Source organism: Watersipora subatra, chromosome 1 (assembly GCF_963576615.1).
Source record: "Watersipora subatra chromosome 1, tzWatSuba1.1, whole genome shotgun sequence".
Classification (NCBI taxonomy): Eukaryota; Metazoa; Bryozoa; class Gymnolaemata; order Cheilostomatida; family Watersiporidae; genus Watersipora; species Watersipora subatra.
Genome location: NC_088708.1, coordinates 10599515 through 10621021, shown reverse-complemented (window position 1 = coordinate 10621021; position 21507 = coordinate 10599515). Strand labels below are relative to the sequence as shown.

Sequence of the window (21507 nt, the reverse complement as noted above, 5' to 3'; positions counted from 1 at the left end):
CTAATTTTTGAAATAATAGCAAGAAAGATATGATAATTTGAAAGCACTGCAATTACAAGCAGATGTATGCATCTCATGTTTATGATTAATAAAAACAAATGAAATTTACATGTTCTCATATTATTTTGTTGATGATTGCGGATAAAAAGTCAAGCATGCATACATATGAGTAGAAAGTGTCAACACATCTTTGTTGATTGTACGCAGGTAAAAAGAATACAAATCATGTATTTTATAAAAACAATGTACACGCCTCTAAATAGTTCATTATGAAATTAGGTTTAAAACTGGTAAGTTGACACGCTATCAATAGCTTAGCGAAAACTTACCAGAATAAAAGTGAAGTCATCAACCACACAACTCTTTTATAAACACAGACATGTATTACTATAACATTTCAAGTACACCCAGCAGTCCTATACATACCTTATACCGGGTGTGTTAGCTGTTCACAGTTGCTGCTTCACAAAATCACTGATAAGTGCTAAGGCAATTGCCTGCTAGGTGAGCATGGAAGAGGCATAGCAATGATTATAGCAATGTTACGCAGCATCTATTTGTTCTAAGCAAACATTAGAGAAAAGCCTAAGCCAGTTTACACAAGTTGTATCAGTGGATTAAGTTCCACGTACTGTAAATCAATGCTGAGCAACCTTCACCCAGCTTACACACACAAAAGCTAATGATTTTCTCCTTCACAAAAAACAACTTGAATACTGTAATCAGTGATATATGTAGAAGACAGCATGCGCTACGTCACTGATTCAAAAGGCACATTTTGTAACTTTGGCAGCTCTAAAACCTGAGCTGTAATTTACCTATATTTCAATAAAACACCATGGCAATATTCAATAAAGCAAATGCTACGTATAAACTACTCATCAGAATAAAGCATCATAGATGTGAGCAATACACAAGCACGCATAAACTTTTTACTAGCGTCTATAGGGGTAAACACTGCGCTTGATTTTGTCTTGTGCTATCATTACCTGATATCGAGAGTAAGCGTGTTTCAACACGACCACTCTGACCTCTAGTGAATGTTATCTACTAAGACAATACACCGCCTGATCACAGCACCAAACCAGATATGCAATACTCTATGCAACCTATTATCAGTATTTCTCTGAGCCAGGCAACTTGAGATCAAATCTCACAGATTGCTGAAGATTAGCTCTGATGTTGCTCTAGCAGTGAAATGCTTGCAGCCAATTTATAAATTATGTTGCCTGCATTTTTATTAGATTTTGCATGCGGAACATTGAATATAAGACAGGATTGTAGAAGCTGCAAACCCTTGGGATCCTTTTGAACTTGTAAAAGTGACTCTAAAAGTGTACAATATCCATTGGCATACCCCTAATTAATTCAAAATTACCTACTGTGTTCATCCATTATTAATACTTATATTAGCTGGTGTGCGTATTTACACAAATGTACATCCACTTGTATACTTGTAAAATATTTCCAGCAACTACAAATTGTGCAAATTCATGGCAGTAATATCCATATGAACAAAAAAGTAATACATATCCAGTAAAAATTTTTTTCATGAAAACCATGATTACAAAATTTTAAAAGTGTTCAACAAATAGTAAGAAATTAAACAAAAGCGATTTATTAACATTTAAACATATTTACATTTTACTTTCAGCCTTTCATTAAATAAAACAAAATCACAGAAATCTGTTACTTTTGAGTGAAATTCTTCTCTGTACCCGATGAGGCACGTTGTATTTTTTTCCTGTTTCTCCTCAACTGTTCTTCGACCGTGCTCTCTCCAGCATGCTTCGTCATCATTGGCCTGTGTGATATGTCAAAAGATAGTAGAGATCATCAAGAACTGTTTGTCAATTTCGACTTTTGTTCATAAAAAACTGAGAAAACATAATTTCCAAATTTGGTCTCCAACCCATAATATACATTGAGCATATAATGGGCTGCAATATAGTCCTTCAACTCTTTCGCTACCAAAGTAATTTTCTCACCAGAATATACATGTAAATACATATGCGGTAAAACCTAATACGTGATTAAAGATGCATATAAATAGTCATAACTTTTGAACTACAAAACCTATATAAATATTTGATGCAAAATTAACCAGCATAAAATTTTACATCAGCTGATGCTATAAGGCTGAAAATGTGTTGCAGAAACTTTTTCTGCTGCAACCGTGAGCAAGTCTGTCATGTTCCGAGTCGGACAAGTTATCAATATTATTACAGCTTACGGCATTATTATTACTGCTAAAAATAAAATAATCACTCTCAGTAGTACTGCAGTTCAATAGATAATCATTCAGCGTCCATTGACCTTTTGTGAGACCTTCGTAGGTGTAATGCGTCTGACACGATTTCGTTTGTTATGAAGAAATTGCGATAAAAATAAAAATTTTGCAAACCAAAACTACCTTCAGGATGGGATATAAAATATTTTCTACTGGCTCAACAACGCATGCAGATAATTGCTCTCTTTTGTTTATGTACAGATACAATAAGTTAATTCATTAATCACTCATTAATCAGAAGCATTTTGTACAAAGCCTACAAAAGCCGCACTACGCGGCTCGTGGTACGCAAAGAGTTAAAGGATTATGTGTTTCTATAAACGAATAAAAAAAGCGCATCTGCTAGCAAAAAACTAACTTTCCAAACGATGAGCCCTAAAGATGAGTATATGATGAACTACCTCTATTGAGATGCTGATAAATTGCACAGTATAACAGCATTAACTTACGCTATAAAATCATTATCTTTCCCAGCATTTCTACTATATTCCTCGTCTTCCCTTCGCTGCTCCTCAACATAACGAGCAACATTTTCTGCTCGCTGTTGATCTCTCCACGCGGCGTTATCTACCATTTCTTTCAGCCGAGCCTCTTTTTCCTCCGATGTTAGGCTATATAACCATAAAAGATCATGCACTATACAAAAATGTTAAAATGAATAAAGCTCCAATTTTTTACGAACCGGTTCTGGGATGCAAACTTGATTGAGATTAAATACAAAGTTGCCAATCTTAAAATAGACTGCAGCCAACTTGCTATTAATCAGATACAATATTCAAGAAACTGAGTGAATCAGGTGATCATACCGAGCTCGTTGATGGGATGTACTAGACTTCGGTGGTGAAGATTCCTTTTTAATAAATTTTTCAGTTTTAACTCTGCGGTCAGAGTCAGCCTGAGCTTTAGCTTGAAGGGCTGATTCTCCTTTCTATTGAGTCAAACAAGAAGAGATCAAAAGAATGCACATCACCACCATGCAATAAGTCATCATGAATCTACTAGCACACCTACTACTCACTGCCACACCTACTACTAACTGCCACACCTACTACTCACTGCCACACCTACTACTCACTGCCACACCTACTACTAACTGCCACACCTACTACTAACTGCCACACCTACTACTCACTGCCACACCTACTACTAACTGCCACACCTACTACTAACTGCCACATCTACTACTCACTGCCAAACCTACTACTCACTGCCACACCTACTACTAACTGCCACACCTACTACTAACTGCCACACCTACTACTCACTGCCACACCTACTACTAACTGCCACACCTACTACTAACTGCCACATCTACTACTCACTGCCACACCTACTACTCACTGCCACACCTACTACTAACTGCCACACCTACTACTAACTGCCACACCTACTACTCCGTGTCACACCTACTACTCACTGCCACACCTACTACTCACTGCCACGCCTACTACTAACTGCCACACCTACTTCTCACTGCCACACCTACTACTCACTGCCACACCTACTAATCACTGCCACACCTACTACTCACTGCCACACCTACTACTCACTGTCACACCTACTACTCACTGCCACGCCTTTCGTAAAAACCTCCTAGCTATTACATGAGATAAAGATTCTGAAGAAACCCTAGCAAATGAATATAAACATCAATTCTATTACAAATTTCTGCTCTTCCAAACATTCAATATAAAGCACTGCTGTAACTGCTACATCAGCAGCAACTATAACATGTTTCATACATCTATACTGCAGAGATCATTTGCGAATATCCTAAAATGAAATGTGCGGCAAAAATGATTCCTATTACCTAGGTAGCTAAGATGCCATCGTGACACGCTATGGTTAGTTGAACGATGGTATTGTAAAGGTTTTGTGCGACCTTCACTTTTCCTCCACTAGTACAAGACTAGGTGCATGAGTTTATACATATATTTCGGCTTAGTTCATAAGTTGTACAAGAATGCTCAAGTAACAGGCAATGAACAGGCCCAGAACAGCTCAGCTCTTCTACACAACTGTTCGAGCTTATATAGCTAGTAAGCTCCGCCTCCGTTCTACTTGGCTGGACCCGGCACGGCTCGGTCTTGACTCGGCATGGCACGGCTCTGGCTTGGCTAAACTCTGACCTCGTTATTCTGCCTGACTGAGCACAGCCCGGCTCGGCTTAACTCAGCCCTAGGCTTAGCTCTCTGTGGATCACATTCCACAACACTTTCCCCTCCGTTAGTGACAACGGTCTCCAATCTAGACCTTGGGAGAGAGCTTATGGTAGCCACTTGGCAGACCTCTCCTGTTAGGGTTTTGTCCAGGTCCTCGTCATCTGCTTCGGAGACAGCTTCTCGGGGGCAGCTCATGCTGGCCTCAGCAGTTGCCTCCTCCAACTCCTGATCTCCCTTGGGTGCTGCCACACCTACCGGCTCCATTGCACTCAGTGCTTCCTCAGCTTCTTTCAAGCTAGTTGTGACCAAAGTCAATAAATCCTGTAGCGAGGTGTTACCTTCTCTATCCATCTTCTCGAATGCTCTAACGTCGTCCAGAGAAAACGAGTGTTTTAAAAAGAAAGCTTTAGTCGCGTCCGTGAGGACTGTTTTGCTGCCTTCCTGTTCGACCTCCAGACCGTTTTCCGACAATTCCATGGAGTAGCATACCCCATCTCCGTACCGTTCCGGCTTTCTAGTGGTCCGAGCCGGCCTAAGATTGTGCTGGACCGGAGTTGATTGGATTGCAGGGTTGATAGGATCTGGTGTTGTGGTCTCTTCAGTCTCCATCGGGTTTGCTTCAGGTTCTCCCAGAACTTTTTCCCAAGTGGCCGGATCGATTCCCTCGAAACTCGGAGGGCACCGTTGGCTTTCTCCTTCCTCCGGATTTTCTCCCGGAGTTATCTCCTGTCTTCATTTTTCTGCAGCTTCTAGCAGCAACTTTTCCCAGCTGGGGGGCAGCATTATGGGTACAGGGTCTATTCTGACCTTCTCCTGCCTCCTTTCCGGCCTGCTGGGTCAAGCTCCTTTCATGTTAGGACCTCTCCTTGGCTCCAGGGTGGCAGGGGCTTGCCCCAACCTTTCTGGGCAAGCATGATAAGGTTTCAGCCTTCCTTCGCTCTGAATGGAAAACTGGCCCTGTCGTTCCACCAGATATGTGTGGTTCCTCCAGGCCTTCAGGAGCTGGTATGGTCCCACGAACTTTGCCTGTAGCTTAGGATTTTCTCCCCGTCTCCGGCGTTTATCCATGAGCCATACCCGTCGCCTGGGGCGTACAGCGGTGGCTCCTCCCGGTTCTCCTGTCTCACCTTTATCTGACTTTGTCGTAGCGCCTCGTGCACCATCTGCAGCCTCCACTGCACCTTAAGGGTGTGCTTGTGGGCAGGAAAGAACTCGGTCGGTGGTGGGTGGCTTTCGAGCTGGTCCGGCAACCTCAACTCTCGTCCCAACATGAACATGTTGGCTGTCTCCGGTTGCGGAGTGGGGGTGCCTCGGTATGCCTTCATCAGCTGGGGAAGCCGCAGGTCCCACTTGTCTTGTCCCCGGGCCAGGAGTAGTGCCCTCAAAGAGTCTCCGAGTCCGTTCAACAACTCCGTTGGCCTGTGGGTGATAAGGAGTCGTATGGGTTTTCCCCACGTTCCACAGTTGGCACAGTTCGGCCATCAGTTGGCTCTCAAACTGCGCCCCCTGGTCCGTGTGGATCTGCTCGGGTAACCCCAGGTAGCAGAAGACCCACTCATCCAGTGCGTTTGCGACCACCGAGGCCGTGGCATCAGGTAGTGCCAGTGCGTCCTGCCATCGGGTGAAGTGGTCGGTGAGGACCAGCACCCACTTGTTCTTCCTAGGCGTGACCGGAAATGGCCCCACCAGGTCCACGGCCACTTTCTGCCAAGGTCGTCCGGCGTAGAGTCTTCTTTTCCCTCCGGCCGCCTTGGTCCCTCCATGCGTTGCAGCCTGGCACACCTCACAACTCTTGATGAGCCGTCTGACTGTGGCCGTCAGTCCAGGCCAGTACCAAGTCAGCTGGAGGCGGCTTATCATTCTTCCTACCCCAGAGTGAGCCAGGGCATGCGTTTGCCACATCATGGTCTCCCGCATGGCCGAGGGGGGCCAAATGGCGCACCATCTAGCGTGGCCCTACGAGGCCACACATGCTCCCAGCACGCCGTCTTGTCGTATGCGCAGAGAGCCTCGCAGATGATGCAGGATATCCAGCTCTCTGCTCCCGACTTCCAGGTGTTCCACTGGCACCTCTTCCCCTGTGGCGATGGCACGATACATGATAGCCACTGGTCTTTGTTCGGTAGCCTGTGTCCTTGCCAGCTCGCCTTTTGAACCTGTTATCCCTGGTGTGGCCGGTAGCCCCTCGGAGGAACTTCCGGCACCCAGGTTCATTCCCGCCACTGTTGGGGCAAGAGTCCCGTGCGAGTTGCCGGCTGGCCCTCCAGGATATGCGACGTTGCCCAGGGTCGACCCCGCCCTGTCGAGAGTCTCATTCAGGCAACTGGTCGGTACCCACGCGGCTAACGGCCCTTGTTCCCTTGCCAACTCCTTCCGTGAGGGGCCCCCGTCTCTCTGCTCAATGCTCGCGCATTACCAGAGGTCCTCGCAGGTTTGCCTGCTCAACCCATCTGCCTTCCCGTGGCGAGTCCCTGACCGATGCTCCAGGACGTAGCGGAACTCAGCCATGATCTCTAGTCACCGGGCTACCTGATTCGAGGGTTCCTTCCTCTTGCATAGCCACCGGAGTGACGCGTGGTCCGTCCGTAAGAAGAACTTCTGGCCATACAAATACGGCCGAAAGTGCTTCACTGCCTTTACCACCGCAAGCAGCTCCCGTCGGGTGACACGGCAATTGCGCTCCGAGGGGGTGAGGGTCTTGCTGTAGTAGGCAATGACTCTCTCGCAGCCCTCCTGTACTTGGGACAGTACGGCCCCCACTCCACATCCGCTGGCGTCTGTGTCAAGGATGTGCGGCCTCCGGGGATCCAGGTAGCCCAAGATCGGGGCAGTGCTGATACTATCCTTCAGTGCATTGAAGGCAATCTGTTCTCCTTCCGTCCATCTTCAGGGCTTTCCTTTTGCAGTCAGTCGGTGCAAGGGATGCGCTGTAGTGGCGACCTCCGGGATATATTGTCGGTAGTAGCCGATCGTCCCGTGGAATCCTTGGAGTTTTTTCACTTCTATGGGCTCGGCCACTCCGTGACTGCCTTCACCTTGTCAGGGTCTGTAGAGACTCCGTCCTGGATTACTATGTGGCCCAGGTAGAGGCCCTGGGGTTGCAATAGTTTGCACTTGGGCGGCTTTAACTTCAGTCCAGCCTTGTGAAGTCTCTGGAAGACCTTTTCTAGCTGATGCAGATGCGTATCGAAGTTCGGGGGCGATGACTATAATATCATCTAGATATAGTAGCAGCGTTCTCCAGTGGAGGCCGTGCAGAACGCGTTCCATGTGTCTTTGGAAGGTGGCGGGGCGGACGTCAGTCCGAAAGGCAACATCTTCCATTTCCACAATCCGGACCGTGTCGAGAAGGCCGATTTCACCTGCGCCTCTGCATTCAGGAATACCTGCCAGTACCTGCTTACCAGGTCGAGCGCGCTGAAATAGCGGCTGCCAGACAGGGCGTACAGGCTGTCGTTTATCCTGGGTAGAGAGTAGGCGTCCTGCTCGGTGACGGCGTTTAGATGCCGCCGGTAGTCGATGCAGAAGCGCCACTTCCCACCCTTCTTCCGGACCAACACCACGGAGGAGCTCCAAGCTCCTCCGGTTGGCTCGATAAGCCTTCGCTTGAGCAGATCCTGGACTTGCCTTTCGGCCTCCTTCTGTCCGAGTCTGTGGGGGTTTGCCGGGTTGGCCGGGTGCCCTCCCTAAGTGGAATGGAATGTTCATCCTACGTCGTCGTCACCCTTACTGAACACGGTGGAATATCAACTCAGCAAGGAGGCCAACCTCGCCGTTTGACCCGTCTCCTCACAGTTCAGCCGGGCCGCCTGGAACAATTCCTCAAGGTGAACCGGCACTCTATTGATTGAAGTCGGACCGACGTCACACAGTAAGGGATCGTCCGCTTCGACCTGCGGGGTCTCCACTCCCGTGTAAGTGCCGATAGTGGCTCTGGACCGGAACGTCAATGGCCGCTCCGTAGCATTCATGCAGCGGGTGATGACCTGCCCCTTGGGTCCCGGCTGATTCAAGCTACTTGCTATCGGAGGTCCGTCGGGAAATCCTTCGATCAGACCCATGGGGCAGTAATTTCGCGTGGTGATAAGACAGTGTGTAGCCATCTCTGTCCGGGCGGAAACCACTACCCCCTTATAACCTGTACCTTGCTCTGTAGCAGCCGCCCATGTCGATCCGTGCAGACTTGCTGTCTGCCATCCACTTGGACCACCAGTTGCTCAAATTCGAGAGAGAACTGATGGGCCATAAAGAATGGCTTCCGAGTATGGCATCCTCGCTCAGACGGCTAACCACAAAGACTTCCTCTGTCTTTACATCCCTCAGGCAGATGGCCAGACGGATTATCCCGTAGAAGGGGAGCTGTATTCCGTCAGCCAATAGTCCGTGGCTGTCACTCTCCTCGTGTTGGTCCCGTACGGCTCTTGGCAATCGGTCAAAGACCTGCTTATTGATCAGGTTTGTGGTGCATCCTGTGTCTAAAAGAAACTGGATGGGCCGCCCCTCCACTCTTCCTGGGAGGAAATAGCTGATGGAGTGAGGTCGGCTGAGGGCTTGCGCCCTAGTGGTGTCTTTCAAGACATCCTCCGGGAGGCCTGGAAGCCTTCCTTTCTGCGGTGGGGCGAGGTCGGTCCCTCAGGCCGTCCCACGTCCGAGGTAGACCCGCAGCTCCTGTGATTGCCATCCCCAAAGCGGAGAAGGGGTCGGCCTTGCCGCCTTTAAGGCCGGCTTCCGACCATCCGGTCCAGTGGGGGTGGTTCTCGCTGTCTGGGGTGGAGGGGATTTGAGGGTCACCCTCCTTCGTTTCGGGCTACGTCCCTGCCGTTCGCATAGAGGGGTGTAGACGGTGTACGGGAATGTCCAGATTGGCCTCACTCAAAGACTGGTAGTAGTTTCGTGTCTCCACAGGCCTTTCCTGTGCACGAATTTTCCTCGGCCTAGTCCTTGCTGGTTGAGACTAACCGTCGGCTGTCACTGAATCCCGTGTAGTCCTATTGTGTTTCCGGAGTTGTTTGGCCTTGGTACAGCCAGTAGTCGGAACTACTGCTGTGGCCGTTCTTCGTTTCCCAAAGCCGGTTTGGTGTAGCGAGGACAATTCTTCCATGTGCCCCGGTTGCCCACATCCCCAGCAAAGGGTAGCTGGCTGGCTCCTCCTCTCGGTTGGAGTGCGAACCTGCTCCTGGAGCCGTTCCACCTTGTCCGTGAGAGTTTGGACCAGCCGAGCTAGTCGTCCTATAGCATCGGATTGGCCGAGTTCACCTGGTCGGAGGTTCCTCCCTCCAGGGCTCGTACCGAAGATCCGGTGGATTTATGGTCGCCTCTTTGGATCTGGAGGTAGTCGTTCCCGGCCCGTACAGCGTCAGCCAGCGTTGGCGTATGTACGGCCAAGATATGTTGCTGCAGGGCAGGGTCCCTTAGTGAGCTGCAAAAAGTCTCCATAGCCATACTATTTCGGTGTCGATTCGGCAGGTCCCCGTATGCAATGCGTACCAACCTCTGCGTACCGAGTTGGCTTAGCGCCTGCCTGGCGGATAGCCCGAATCTTGCCCGGAGGGCATTGAAAATGGCCTCCTGGTCCTCGGTCCGTCCGCAGTCCTCAGCCTGTTCGCCCAGTACTTCCCGGAGGTGCAATAGGGTTGCTCCTTCCGTTCACTGGTTGGTGTCGGCTACCTCCGTGAAGCGAGCAATGAAATACTCCACATCTCCCTTTCCAGTGTACTGGGGTATCTTAAAACGTGGTGCCGGTTCCTGAGCCCTTGGCATCAGTAGTACCTGTTCTAGTGCCTCGACTAGTCGGTTGGGTCCCTGATCAGCACTTTTGCTCTCCTATTGGCCATGTCTGGCTTTCGGTAGGTTTCTGCTCTCTTCCCAGAGCAGTGCCTCTACTGTGTCCGTTGGCTTCTTTCCGGGTTTCTTCCTGAAGGAAGTTCTTCCAGTAGGAGCTCGCTGCCTCCTCAGGCAAGGCCTGTCGGAGCCTCTAGTAGGTTTCTGCTCCCGGAGCAGTGCATCTACTGGGTCCGATATCGCAGGGCTTTCCACAGCTCTCGCTGGGTTTCTTCTTGTAGGAAGTTCTTCCAGTAGAAGCGGTGTCGCCGTTTTTCAGGCAGCCCAGTTCCTCCAAAGTCCAGTGATCCTCCCAATGTCCAGTGATCATCCCAGTTTCCAGTGATCCTGCTACGAGTCCTGTGGTGAGTTCTTGGGATCGTCAGCAATCCCACCGCTGCCACCAGTGTAAAGGTTTTTGTGCGACCTTCACTTCCCCTCCACTAGTACAAGACTAGGTGCATGAGTTTATACATATATTTCTGCTTAGTTCATAAGTTGTACAAGGATGCTCAAGTAACAGGCAATGAGCAGGCCCAGAACAGCTCTGCTCCTCTACACAAATGTTCGAGCTTATATAGCTAGTAAGCTCCGCCTCCGTTCTACTTGGCTGGACCCGGCACGGCTCGGTCTTGACTCGGCACAGCTCTGGCTTGGCTAAACTCTGACCTCATTATTCTGCCTGACTGAGCACAGCCCGGCTCGGCTTAGCTCAGCCCTAGGCTCAGCTCTCAGTGGATCACATTCCACAACAGTATTAGTCATGCAGGTTTTTCTTGAGTCACCCACAGTTGAATGCATATGATACATTGAGATTGTGTGCTTGATTGATGACATGTCATTGAAAGTGAACATAAGATATTTTTTCAGCAACAGTTGGAAAAAATGAGTGTGTAAAAAAAGGTTCTACAAAATAATTTAAAAAACATGCTTCTCGGACAAATTGTAAGATGTACAATTAACCACTGTCTGGTGGCTAAATAAAATTGAGTTGCTTTTCCTATAGACAATATTGGAATTTTAAAACAAATAAGTAGCTAATTTAAACATTAGTATTTGCAAAATTTCCTTCAGTTTTAATGTAGGTGAATGATGAAAATGTTTACGGTATTTAAAAATCTATTTAATACCAAAGTTGCATACAAATAGATTGGTAATATGTTTGGTATTTCTTCAACATTGTCATCCAATATAAAATCAAAAAAGCTGTTGATAAGCCTACATAGTTTTACTATTTGCAAACTTAGAATACACACAAACTGAAATTAGAACAACATGAACTACACTAAAGAATGATTTCGCCATTACCTTCTACAAAGCAGTAAATTATGCAACTTTTTTGTATTTTATTTATACAAAATAATGTGTTGTATTTTGTACAAAAAGCAAAGATTGCAGTTTTAGATATACTGATAAAAACAAAACTGTGTTACATTTTCAGCTAAAAGAAAACAATTCTGAAAACTAGTAGTAACACAGTTTAAGACCATTTCTCTAACAGCACATATTCATATCTCAATATCAGTTAAAACTCCAAGTTGCAATGCTTTTAATTGTAACTAGTTATATTTTATATTCTCATGAATGTTCCGAAAACATTAAATGGGTAGTTGGTTATAAATCTTCATCTCACCTGACAAGAAACAAAAGGAGTTGATAATATCGGCTGATTACACAAACTGCTGGCTTTTGTGAACATGAGTAATCACAGATTCATACACATTGATTAGCTAAAAACATGTCCATCTGTGAATAAATCCTTGACTACACCAGTAAACAACCAGACAGGAAGGATCTAGCAGTATTTGCATGTAGTTCAACATATGCTAAAAAACTATAATATTATGATGGCCGTGGATATGTCGCTACAGTTAAATAACTCCATCCCACCACTTGGTCTTACGGCAAATAAATCAAGCTTTAAAATTTTACTTAGCATAGAAGGATTGGTGAGTAATAGTCCGCAGGCATATTTCTTACCAATAGAATCGCTCTACTGATTGTCACCAACAACACATTTAAAAGACAAGACATGCATATAATTTCTGGTGAAAGCAATACTTCAGTAGTGAAGCGAAACAAGGTCATGTTGTTTGAGAAGTAATGAAACGAAACAAGGTCATGTTAACATGTTGTATGAGAAGGAATGAAACGAAACAAGGTCATGTTGACATGTTGTGTGAGAAGGAATGAAACGAAACAAGGTCATGTTGATATGTTGTGTGAGAAGGAATGAAACGAAACAAGGTCATGTTGACATGTTGTATGAGAAGGAATGAAGCGAAACAAGGTCATGCTGTATGAGAAGGAATACGTATAAGCTTGATGACAGTCCTCCTTTTAAGAGTCAGGAAAGATGCAACGATATGAAATCTATAGCTGTATAGAACAGATTGCTCCAGAGCGTATTTACATTACGCTGAACTAAAGTATGCCCTTGCCTATGTGTCAAGCATATTTAAATGAAACTCATTAATACATGTAAGTCTCACCGGATGGACGAGGCCATATGCTGGCCGACTGGACAATGTAGCCTGCGGATCATGCTTCTCTTCCTCACGAGTCTCGTCATCCGAGCTACAACTTCTGCTACTTGTTCTGTTGTTAGCAAAGTAGGTAATTATCACAGGAAGTAGTGTACAACAATGAGTGAGTAGAAACTATTCCCTAATAAGGATTGGCTTTGCTCTCTGTAGCTTTTGAGTTGGTTGAATGTTAGACTTTTCAGTAAAATTGAAAATGTAAACAAAAGACGAATTCTAGAGTATTTTAAATGAATGATTGTTAAATCTGAACAAGTGTTTTGCAGAAACAGTTTATAGTTTGTTTAGACATTCAAGTCAGACGGAGACTTTGCAATAGTTCATATTACAAGGGTATATTTACAGAGACTAACCTGTTTGTAGGGGAGGGCCTATTTGGTTTCAGCCTCCTCTTTGGTGAGGGAGACTGCAAACTATCACTTGATGAACTTGAATCGGAAGAGCTGCTAGAGCTAATGTCTGAGCAGTCTTTCCCCTTAGCCTTCCATTTACTTTTGATTCCTTTTCTGTATTAAAATGGATGAACTTAAAGACCCTTCTAGTAGTACCTACTGTGACTTTTATGGGCATAGATTAAAAATGTGAAAAAGCCAAGTTTCTCAAGTGAATTGGAACAATGAAAATTTAATAATTTATGAATTAAGTCAAAGAAGCCTGCTCAAAATATAAATAATGTAAAAAACACTTTTACTTCAAACTGCTGCCATAACTTAAATGCCTATTAAACAAGTAGATCTAATAAACAATAACAAATGCAAAATAAATCACTTTTAAAAATTAATTGGATGCTACCTAAAAGGCAAACGTCTCAATTGGTTTATTGCCAATACCAAAGGCACGTACATACCTGCTTGCCACACCCCTCCTAGGTTCTTCTCTTTTGTGCCTCTGTTCTTTGTCCTCTTCACTCAAACTATTGGCACTGGCTCTCTCTTGTCTGCGAGAAGGACGCTGCTTTCTCTTGCCAGAAGTGCCTCTGCGATAGTCTGCAGAAGCAGATCTGTCGTGTCGATCATTAGATTTATGGTCACGCGCTAATTTCCTTTGTTCCTTTCCACCACGACTCTTCCTATCGCCTCTATCTTCTTCACTTGTGCTATCTGTACTTGCTCTGTGTTGTCTGTGGGAAGTTTGCTGCTTCCTCCTGTCAGAATGGCCTCTCTTATCATCTGCAGAAGCAGATCTGCGGCATCGATCATTTGATTTATAGTCGGATTTTCTATGTTCCCTTCCACGACTGTTTCTATCTCGAGATGAGTAATTAGTTACATATTTCCCATGGTCCCTGTGGTGTGGAGATCTGGAACGGCTGCGTCTAGATGAATGCCGCGAGTATCTGACAGCTTCATGGGAATGTGGAGAATATTTCTCTTGTCTGTCTGTTCTTCTAGTGATATCTAGGTCTGATATGCGTTCCATAGGACTAGAAGAACGTTTATATTTTTCTATATCTTTCATGTCCTTGTCTCTATCATCTCTAGATTCTCGTACAGCACGTATTCTCGTATTCCTTGCAGAAGATCTGTCTTCAAGTCTACCGCGCCTGCTAGAGCTACCTCGTTGGATGTTCCCGTTATACCCTCTGTCTCTTCGATCACTCCACTCTCCTGGTCTATCTTCTTGACCCCGATGTGAAGCACGTTCTTTGCTGTGGCGCCCTTTATCGCTACTGCTCTCTCTGTGTCGTCCTTTTCGCTGGTCATTGTCTTCCTCTTCTGAGGTGTCTGAGTAGAATCGCCTACGACGAGCTTTACCGATCAGCTCTAGATATCTATAATAAAGGATAGCTATATCTACAAAAAAGGATAGCTATAGATATGTATAATAAAGGATAGCTATAGATATCTACATGTATAATAAAGAACAGCTCTAGATATCTAGAATAAAAGATAGCTTTATCTATAATAAAGGATAGCTATAGATATCTATAATAAAGGATAGCTATAGATATCTACAATAAAGGATAGCTATTGATATCTATAATAAAAGACTGTACCAAATAGTAACACACAACTGTGATAACTGATTAAGAGCAGCTGTATTAATGAGTGTAATTAGTTGGCATAGCTTACATAAGCATGCCCATGTCATGCTACAACATATTAAAAACACCAAGTATTTGTCATAAAAAATTAAGTGAAAATATATTCTTAAGTTATGAAAACTATTACACTAGAGGTCCTGTGCGCCGTGAGAGATCTTCATGTATAATCGGTATGTGCACAATTATTTCCTGATGCTGCAAGATGATCCAGTGGCGCAGTTGGTGGTGTACTTTGCAGCAAAGCCAAATGTGAGTTCATACCCCGCGCAATGCACTATTTTTTGTAACGCCCTTAGCGTGGCACCGCACAGACACAGCATTTATCATGGTAATTGGAAATCATCAGAACCTTCAATTTGCTATTAATTTAAGTTTTTTATGAGCCAGTTGAAAGTTATCAATAAGGACCTCAGCTCACACCGGATTCATGATGTAAGACACCAACCTAAGCAGAAGAGACTTATCATCATCTGGTAATTTCTTTTTTTGCTTTTCTTTTGTCGAGCTCACTTTAGCACCTTTAATAGCCATGTATCTAGCTAGAAGTTCATCGCCGTCTTTGCTGCGTCTTTGAGACCTCCGATCCTTCAGCTATAAAGTGTGAGAATAGTCTATTTTGTTTAGGAAGTTGAACTAGGTGAGTCCCGAGGAGACTTCAAATAGCTATCCGTATTTTTACATACACTACCCAAGCGAGCAGGCTATGTGACTTTCCACAATGATACAATTTTCATAGTGACTATGCTTTGAGATGTGCTTGTTGTTTAGAATATTATGATAGCCCATACAAGCAGTTTTACCATAATTGTTTCAGTAAAATATTCGTTGTAACTTACTGTGTTTATGAGCCTGACAGTTCCGCCATGAACAGACTGTCATTGAACATACATTTCTAACAGAATCTTGAGTTGAAGGTTTCATATTTGTAATGAAAGTATTTACCAAGTTTGCTAATAGCAGTGGATAAAGGGAAACCTGCTGTACCTACCGCTTTTTCTAACTGCTTCATTTTCATGGGATTGTTGAGAAGGGACCTGCGTGACTGCTCTTCTCGTTTCCTATATATATATATATACAAACGTGACAGAAAAATCTACTGCCTATAACTGCTGACACATCGAGTAAAGAGACTTGATCAAACACTCATTCGATTACAACAACATGGTTTAAACTGTGCCAACATTTAATTTCTAGATGAGTTTTTCGAATGCCATAGATAATCCAAAACAATTTGGTCTACATTTTAGTTTAAGAATTTAATAAAACAAATTTCTTAGCTATCACAAATTGCACATAGGCAGAAAAAAACAAAAAATAAAAATGTAAAAGAATAAGCTTTCAATGTTTACTTAATAGCAGACAGCGGATCTTCTCTCTCCTTAATCTGGGCATTTACTCTTTCATTATGAATGGCTGGGTCTTCATCAAACTTGGCTCCAACACCAGATTCGCCTACAAGCCAAAATAAAAAACTCCAAAACACAAGTATTAAGTTGCTATAAAATGATACCAATAATAATAATCCATAATGGTTATGATGGCCATCATGAAACTCGGGTACTTACTACGTTCAGGAATATTTTGGCGTTCATAGTTGGCATCAACTCTTTTTCCAAGCAGATACTCTTCTGAATCAATTTTGTCTTTGTAGATAAAGTCTAAGCGCTCAGAACTAGGCAAGCAAAACGTGAAATGCAAGATGAACAAATAAAAAAGTGAGATGTGTGTCCAATACACTATTCCCAAAGTTTTGAGAAAAATGTTACCTCTCCTAGGTGGCTATAGTACAGACCAACCAGGTCAGAATGCCTGCAGAACCTGCCTGCTTTCCAGTAAAATATACATGACGCAAATACACAATATCAACCAGATTAAAAAGTACATGGTCGACATAAGGGGTGTCACTGGGAGTATTTGATATAACAGAAAATCAACAATCCATAATTTCAAGAGCTCAAATTAAAAATAATATCAAGATAATTAAAAACTTAATAATTTCACAATGATCAATTCATAGCATCCCAATTGAGACTAACCAAAAAGCTGCTTTGCATTATCATTAATACAGAAAAAGAAAAGCCACTAGTCTTCAGATCTGTGACAATGATTTGGTCAGTTACTCCTTTATGTACACCAGCAACACCTTAGGTTTGGATGACAACAATTTGTTATAACAACATATAGAGATTTGTACAGTTATAAGCAATATTAAATTGAACCCAGAATTATTGACCCTGTATAATCTCAAAAAACGACCTTGACATTACAACACTAACTGATACCCAGCAGCCCTCTGAGATAACATTAGGATTCTCACTTGTTTTGGGAAGCTTTTTCACGATACATCTGCTTAATCTTTCGTCGTTCCTCGTCATTCTCCTTATCCACATTTTCACTCATTATGAGTTGCTATAAAAAAACACAAATACATTGGAACATCGGTTCTAGAACATAATTCATTCGAGGAGGTTGTTCGAAATCCGAAACAATTTTTCCCATTAGAATTAATGTATGTGAATTTTTAATCGTTCCAAGTCGAGAAAACAACTTCGGTAAAGTAGTTTTTAACATTTTACAACATAAACTGTACTGTATACTGCATACTATAAATAAAAGCAAGTAGATATAAATCGTGTTTAACTTAAATAAAATATTTTCTATTTATGATGATGAAAAAACAAAAACAGAGAGAAAACATTTTTCATGTTTGGCTCTTAAAACATCGAAAACATTAAAGGTTCAGATACAATACCAAAAATTGCAGAAATTGATAATGAAACAGCAAAAAATTCAACGGATCAGTTACATAAAAAATTGTATGAAAAGAAAATATAAACAGCAACAGTACATTTACTTCACATTTTTGAAATAGAATCCTCCTTCAAAACAATTTAGGGTACCGCGACTGGAGGAGTTGTCTCCCTAGCAAATCTCTTCGTTAGAGGAGACACCGTAGATGGTTTATTCTCTTTTGTAAAAATTAATGAAGCGTAACTTGCTTCTCCCTTTGTTTGAAAACCTTTCAAAAGTAGCTCATAACAACATCGAATGTTTCCATGCTGTTCCGAACATTTAATTCTAATGCGCATGCTCAGGTTTTATCGAAAACCGAATTTACGTTCAAAATCCAACACGAACAAATCTCAATTTTTTTGGTGGAACACTGAGTTGGTCGAGAACCGAGGTTCTACTGTAGCTAAAATACATTATTGCCATAGTGATATCGGTAGTCATTTTAAGATGAATGTGACAGGTGTCCAGGGTTGGAAAAAATCAATGATTTTTTGCAAAAAATTGGATTTTTTGTGATTTAAATCGATTTTTATGATTTAAATCGAGTTTTACCATTTTTTGTATCAATAACTGTTTCAGTATCTTGCAACGAGAATGCTAATACAAATTTATGTAAAGAATTACATTTTATTCTCCGATAAGAAACTGATAATTGATGATAATTGATAATAATTGACAATAATTGATAATCTATAGCGAAAATCAGTGTCGGTGATACAGGTCATACAGTATACATTATTATGAGGAGTTCGCAGACTTGATAATACCATAATGTGATTATGTGAGTGAGGGACTCAGTGATGAGACAAATAATGTACTTATTGTACCTATTGTATTATACCAGGGATTAGCGCTGCAGCATGCAGTTCAAGACTGCAAGCCTCTGTAAACTCTCACTCCCTGTAGGTTCCTATTTAATTAAATTCTTAAGTAAATGAATGTTTGGTCAATGAGTTTATACTATCCAGTTAAAAGCAGTACAAAACAGGTTGTTTATCGCTAGACTAAATCTACTACACTAGTGGTAGACTATTTTTTTGAAAAAAAATCATGATTTTTTTCGCGTGATTTAAATCGAATAAAAATCGCCTGATTTAAATCGTGCCAACCCTGCAGGTGTCCATAAACATCAGCACCCATTCAACAGGCAATGAAAAACATCGTATTAAATTAAGCATGAGCTCACCAATAATGATGTCTCCTTTTGTTTCTAAACATTCAACGATTGCATAGAATGTCTCCATCAAAACTTCTAAGTCCCTTTTTATTTAATTATTATCATTTGTTGCCCATATGAAATACAGTAAACTAGAAGACTTCACCAAAGGCAAATTTTTTTTACTTTTATGATATAGACAGCTTTCACTAGATTTTAAACCACTACTAAACATGGCACAAAAGTCATCAATAAGGTTAATGCCTGAAAACAAAAGGATATGTGAAGTAACTAATAGAATTAGACCTGAGGATGTAAGACAGTATTATAAAATATAAGCCAAAACTAGACAGATGAATTACAAGTTTCAGACCTCCGCAACGATGTAATTTCACAGCAATTAATTTGTATCCGTGGCTGCCTCAGTAAAACCATGGTGGCGGATAGCTACGACTCTGTGAGTTCACGAAAAAAACTATTTAGTAATAGTTGATTATTTCTCTAGATACATGCTAGGGGAACATTTAGAAAATACCACAGCTCAGGCTGGGTGTGGAGTTCAGGGGAAAATGTTTTGTCTGTTGGGAATTCCCAATACAGTCATGTATGACAATGGGCCGCCATTTATCTCTAAGCATTTTCAGTTTATGTTGAGGAGGTGAGATGTGCTCCATGTAATCAGTAGCCCGAGGAATATGTAAATCAATGGGATGGCCAAAAGAAGAGTGTAGAAGTTCAAGGAATGTTTGGAGACAAAGGTTTTTCCAACTAGCTTTCCTGTGTTATAATAACAGCCCTATCCTCAACAGATATTCACCAGGTCAGTTATAAATCGGTCGAGGACTGAATTCTATGGGGTGTGCAGTGAATCAACTTGATGACCTGGAAAGGCTTTCCTAATTTGATAGTCAATCTCGGGACAAACAAGCATATGTTTTTAACAGATGCCATCTAGCTGAAGCCCAGACATAAGTAGAAGTGGAAACTCATGTTCAGATATGCGACCACAATGAGAGGTCTACACCCAGTACTAATACGCCAGCCCAGAGACGAAGAGTTGTTGTCAAAACTTCAGAGGGTTTTAGAGACATTGGAAATGAGTTATAACCGCTGGAAATTCTGGGATAGATGCACCAAAGCCTAGTCTCAAATTTGAATGTGGTTGTCAAAACAACTACAATCTTCTCCTGAGGCAGCTACAACAACTATGAAAACAATTCGTCTTAAAAGATCACGTCTAAAAACTTTAGATCTTTAGCAATTTTTTTACTTGTTTTTTTGCTCTATTTTGTCAATTCTTGTTCTCTTCCTCAGCAATCATGCAAAGTATGATGACACTCATCGCTGTTATTATATATATTCGAATCTGTCCAATACGCCCGAGGGCATTATATGAACATATTAAATATTTTGGTGTCTGATTCATTTTATTCTCATCAGTAGTAAACTCAAGATCTTTGAGTAATAGTTTAAAGCGTGGCAGCGCCTACCTGAACCGCCACCACAAGAGACAATGCAGCAGAGATAACTTCAAGTCGGTCACCTTGGCTACAATTCTGAGATGGTGACATCTTGATTTTGTAAGCTCTCTTAATTGTGCTGGAAGAGGGGTATAAGAGTAGGTCAAGGTCATAAAAGGAATCGCATAATTAAGAGAACTAAGACGCCAAGAGCTTAAACGATTCGCTTGCTGAACACGATGGCACTTACGAGTGCTGCGCAATATTACTTGAAATGACGAAGTTGAGGCTGGCTAGACAAGTAAACAGCTACACTTCTACAGAGCAAACACGCCAATTACGAGGTCACATATAAAATGATTTGAACCTTAGTGTCATTGACCGGTCGTTTAACGCGTTAATAAAGTTCTTAGACTCTTTGCCGGACTTAATAAAAATTAGCACATTGCATATTCAAGGACTTGTACATATATGAAGTAATATATCGGTACAATTTGACAACCGAAATGTTAGTAATTGTTAATAATTGAAGCCTATTATACAACAAAAGGCATTTCTTCTTCATATACAGTAAGCAGCGATTTAAGAATCACATGTATACCTGATTCTTTAGCGAAGTTTGATTTGGAAACGGCCAGAGAAGTTGGTGCAAAGTATGCTTGAATGACTTAACTACATTGTTGAGCAATTAAGCGGTTAGTAATATTTTTCATCATTGTGTTACATTGTCATGCTGTCGCGTAACTTGACCAGTTCAGTTCAATGATTCTGTGTAATAATAACGTTTTTGATATATCAAGCGGATATGATAAAAAATAAACCTGCTTGGCGGGCAACAGTCGGTTTTGTCACTAACGATTGCTCAACGCTAAGGCTTGTTAAGTCGTATCCATTTATTTTACGCTAAAATTACTTACAAACACGACAAGAATATTACAGTTGATCCAATGAAAAACTCGATAGCATATATTCCTACGTGATTTTTCGCTAAAAATCTAATGTTAGTATCTCCGAGTAAACCGTTCTCCTACCGAAAATGTTCTGATCAGGTAAACGTTTTACGAAAATATGATTTAAAAATTTGAGTAGGAAGTGATAAACTGCTCAGAATTGAGGAAAGAACGTGTTGATATCATGCAGAAATACATATTGTAAACGTGTTACATTTTTTCTGGTCCCTCGTACTGCTAACGAGCAACAACATAGTTGGTTAAGTTGCTAACGACTATATTTTAATAG

The 21507-nt window shown here is 42.5% G+C and overlaps 1 protein-coding gene across 1 annotated transcript; it reads right to left on the bottom strand.

Moving 5' to 3' along the window:
- Positions 1–1294: 1294 nt before the first annotated feature.
- Positions 1295–21013, bottom strand: LOC137405249 (uncharacterized). The gene is made up of 12 exons (XM_068091478.1): positions 20870–21013; positions 17177–17268; positions 16425–16531; positions 16209–16311; positions 15848–15917; positions 15305–15450; positions 13663–14586; positions 13169–13321; positions 12765–12870; positions 3097–3218; positions 2740–2901; positions 1295–1804 (listed from the first exon to the last, which is right to left on the bottom strand). The coding sequence occupies exons 2-12, from the start codon at positions 17257–17259 to the stop codon at positions 1690–1692; spliced, it is 2091 nt and encodes a 696-aa protein (XP_067947579.1). The 5' UTR covers positions 17260–17268; positions 20870–21013; the 3' UTR covers positions 1295–1689.
- Positions 21014–21507: the final 494 nt, after the last annotated feature.